General features: G+C 37.9%; 1 protein-coding gene across 1 annotated transcript in view; it reads left to right on the top strand.

Moving 5' to 3' along the window:
- Nucleotides 1–646: 646 nt before the first annotated feature.
- Nucleotides 647–4,477, top strand: part of SARC_08093 (hypothetical protein) — a gene marked incomplete at its 5' end in the record, with an annotated part of 7,933 nt that continues 4,102 nt past the window's right edge. The window contains 6 exons of the mRNA XM_014297942.1: nt 647–657; nt 783–1,045; nt 1,238–1,449; nt 2,084–2,236; nt 2,989–3,097; nt 4,068–4,253. Of these exons, the coding sequence (XP_014153417.1) occupies nt 647–657; nt 783–1,045; nt 1,238–1,449; nt 2,084–2,236; nt 2,989–3,097; nt 4,068–4,253 (934 nt within the window). The remainder of the gene's footprint in view (nt 658–782; nt 1,046–1,237; nt 1,450–2,083; nt 2,237–2,988; nt 3,098–4,067; nt 4,254–4,477) is intronic.

The raw sequence follows: 4,477 nt of genomic DNA on the forward strand, positions 1-4,477 counted from the left end.
TATATATATATATATATATATTATATATATATATATATATATATATATATATATATATATATATATATATATATATATATATATATATATATATATATATATACTGTGTTTATGTATATATATACATATATATTATTATGTATATATATACATATATATTCTGTTTATGTATATGTATATGTCTATGTATTTAAAGATATATATGTGTGCGTATGGTGGTGTCCCATTGTATGTAGTGCTTCTGTTCATGTATGATGCTGTAGTAGATCACATGCTCGAGGAAGCTTTCGGATCTTTTCTTGTGGTCTATATAGTTACCTATATGAACTATACATACGTACCCGTGTGTCCGTATAATAACTGTCTGTACTAGTGTACAAACAATAAGTGTATGTAAGTGGTTACATATTTTATGTATCTGTTTTAATGTTTATACAATAAGTGGATTTAAATGGTTATATATTTTTTATCTCTTTTAATGTTAATACAATAAGTGTATGTAAGTGGTTATATATATTATGTATCTGTTTTATTGTTTATACAATAAGTGTATGTAAGTGATTACATAATTTGTGTATCTGTACTAGTGTACGTACAATTAGTGTATGTAAGTGGTTATATATTATATGAATCTGTACTAGTGTCTATGTACAAAATGTATGTGTGTATATAACCACATACATAGTCATGTATGTACATATATAAAGACCATTCCATCCCCATCCTGTATGTTATACCTCCACACACACACCTGCAACCACACCCTCTCCTACCCCACACAGGTATGCTCAGCGCGCCTATGATAAGATCAGCCTTCCGTTTGCAGGCATACTGCCCGATAGTCGTATTCTGGGGTCGCTGCGGCTGAACGAGATTGAGCGTACGCTCAAGGCACGGCCTCTCTACGGTATGAAGCAGATGGATGAGAACGCAGACATGGAGATCTCCTCCATGCTGGTGGGAACGTTGCAATTTCCTTCGCTCTTGAAGCATCTCAATTCCCTGCCGGCGACGGCTGGGGCAGGACCGCTTATCTTCACGTCAGGTAAGATGTATATGTTGTTGCTTTTTCTGGTTTATGTATATGTATGTATATATATATATATATATATATATACTTATATGTATGTTTATATATATATATATGTATGTATAAGAAAAGACAGACGTACGAGTTGTTCCCCACTCTAACTTACACAATTCTCATATGTATCCGTACCCACACCCGCCCCTGCAGGTGATCGCCTGGATGTGCTGGCTGGGCTCATGTTTGCGCGTGAGAGCGTTAACATGCCTACGGTGGCCGGCATTGTAGTGACGGGTGGACAAGAACCTCCACGTTATTGGGAAGACATTATCAAAGGCATGCCCAAGAGCAAGCAGATGATGCCCGTGATGCAGTGCGAACATGACACGTTTACCACGGCTAAGATTGCCTCGAATATTAAGGTATGGATATGCTACAGACATGCATTTAAATATGTATGTATAAGTATATATATATATAAATACATATATATATATATATATATATGTATATATAGAATACATACACATTGTTATTTATATATATATATATATATATGTGTGTGTGTGTGATTAATTTCCCTTATGCTGCACTGTATATAATATGTTGGGCTTGCTTAGAGATGACTGTGTGTCCGGTGTGTTTACTTGACCGTATACTTGCAATGCATGCAATGTACCTATCGCAGTACAAGACTTGATTCCAACTTTAGTTTGGGTATTACTTTCAAGGCAATACGCTTGTTGTAGCGATGTAGCTGTAATGTCTTGCTGTGTTTACTAAAGCTTGGCGTGACCTGTTTCAATCGTTTTATTTGCACCTTCGCGAGATTATACATATATACATAATCTAGTTCATATATATATATATATATGTGTGTGTGTGTATACAGCCATATTATATATGGGTACTACTTTTCCTATACATAGTTTATAATTCATATATATAACATACACATTTAAACAACACCACGTGTACATTATGACATACACTATAATATATATATATATATATATATATATAGAATCCTGACTTGAATATATTTACCCGATATAGGGTCATCTGCTGCCCACGAGTAAGCGCAAAATCCAGCATTCTCAGGTGCTGTGGGACGACAACGTGGACCAAGAAGTCATCCGACGACTGGTACTGAGTGAGAAGAGCCCACGCATGACACCCAAACTATTCCAGCACAAGCTGATACAACAGGTACACACCAAGAGACTTATACCATGCAAGTATATTCTTTATTTAAATATGTGTGTATACCAATGTTATTTATATATCATATAGCAGATGCAGATATGTCATGTATGTGTGCGTGTGTATGTATGTATGTATGTATTCATGGTGTGTATGTACGTATATATATATATATATTTGTGTGTGTGTGTATGTATGTATGTATGTATTCATGGTGTGTATGTACGTATATATATATATATATATGTGTGTGTGTGTATACATATATATATGCAAGTTTGGACTTGTATCGGCACAAGATGCAAGGCGCATTGTTAAACACATCCCACATTGTCCTAAGGATACAACAGGCGTATGAGAATATCACAAAGCAGCAGATCCTATCATATGAAAAATTTACGTTTTATTATCACTTTCCCGGAATCCAATCGTATGATAGACGCGTAAGGACAAGAAGCACATTCTACTACAGAAATTAAACATGTAATGTGTGTATCAAATATAACAACATGAAGTTGACCGTATATATGTACTTATGTTGCGTACGTACAACAACATAGATTCTATAAGGCACATCATAATGGGAGTACACGTCTCACTCGCACTCTCTCCCACACACCTATATATCACTCATACTCTCTCCTACATACCTGTATATCACTCATACTCTCTCCTACACACCTATATATCACTCGCACTTTCCCCTACACACCTATATATAACTCGCACTCTCTTCTACACACCCATCTATACCACAGGCGCGAAAGAACAAGAAGCACATTGTGTTGCCCGAGGGCGATGATCCACGCATTCTGGAGGCAGCGGCCCAATTGATTGCCTTACGCGTGGTGGATCTAACCATCCTAGGTGTGTGTGCTGGTGAATCGCTGTCCTAGCTGTGTGTGGTGATTAATCACTGTCTTAGCCGTGTATGAGTTGTATGAATTATCTGAGGGATGTGTGTGATGGTTAATCACTGTCTTAGCTCTGTATGAGTTGTATGAATTATCTGAGGGGTGTGTGTGATGGTGAATCACTGTCTTAGCTGTGTGTGTGTGGTATGAATTATCTGAGGTGTGTGTTGGGTTTTGGCACATAAATCCTATCACAGGTGTATGTGTAGTGTTATGAGACGATATGTGGCCAACAAAGGGGTGTGCTTTGTCACCTCGGACCGTGTTCAGGTGCGAGTAGTTTAGTTATATATGCCGTGCCCATTACCATATGAGTGTACTAAATATGGACGTGGTACCATCAGGCATACAACACTCGCATGTATATGACATATAACATGCACCTTCATACAAACTTCGCACACACCCACTTACATACACACACACTGACTTACATACGCACACACACACACCCACTTACATACACATAAACTCACCTACATATACACACGCACTTACATACACACACACGCACTTACATACATTTTTTCACACACTCACTCACATACACACACACACACTTCCATACACACACACACACTTACACACACACCCAATTACATACACACACACACACTTACACACACACCCAATTACATACACACAACCCATAAGTGATTCTCAGCATACGACAAGCATGCCACACGTGAGCGTGTACCTCTCTGAGGCTTCTCTTCCTTCTGATTTAGGCTATACATACGTCCTCACTCACACACATTTCGTATACACACCCTCTCGTGCTAACATCCATACTGTACACACACACTCAGGCATTCGCTTGTTTTATACAATCGTCCCACACACTCGTCTCATAAACTCATCTTATACACTCATCTCATACACTCATCCCATACACTCATTTCATACACTCATCCCCTCTGCAGGCGACCCACAGAAGATTATTGCGAGTGCCACGCATTTGGGTGTGGACATCTCAGAGGCTAAGCTGATCAATCCATCGAGCTCTAAAGACCGCAGCAGATATGCCGATCTACTCTTCGATCTGCGCAAGAAGAAGGGCATGCAGTTAGACGAGGCCATTGATTTGGCCCAGGATGCCACTTACTTTGGTATGTATATACTTAGCAATACTGTTGTTGTATTGATTTTGTATGTGTAAAGGCCCTGGATGCTACTTACTTTCGTATGTATATACTTAGTGATACTGTTGTTGTATTGATTTTGTATGGATGCTACTTACTTTGGTATGTATATAATTAGTAATACTGTTGTTGTATTGATTTTGTATGTGTAAAGGCCCAGGATGCTACTTACTTTGGTATGTATATACTTA

This window comes from Sphaeroforma arctica, assembly GCF_001186125.1.
Source record: "Sphaeroforma arctica JP610 unplaced genomic scaffold supercont1.695, whole genome shotgun sequence".
In the NCBI taxonomy this organism is placed as follows: domain Eukaryota; class Ichthyosporea; order Ichthyophonida; genus Sphaeroforma; species Sphaeroforma arctica.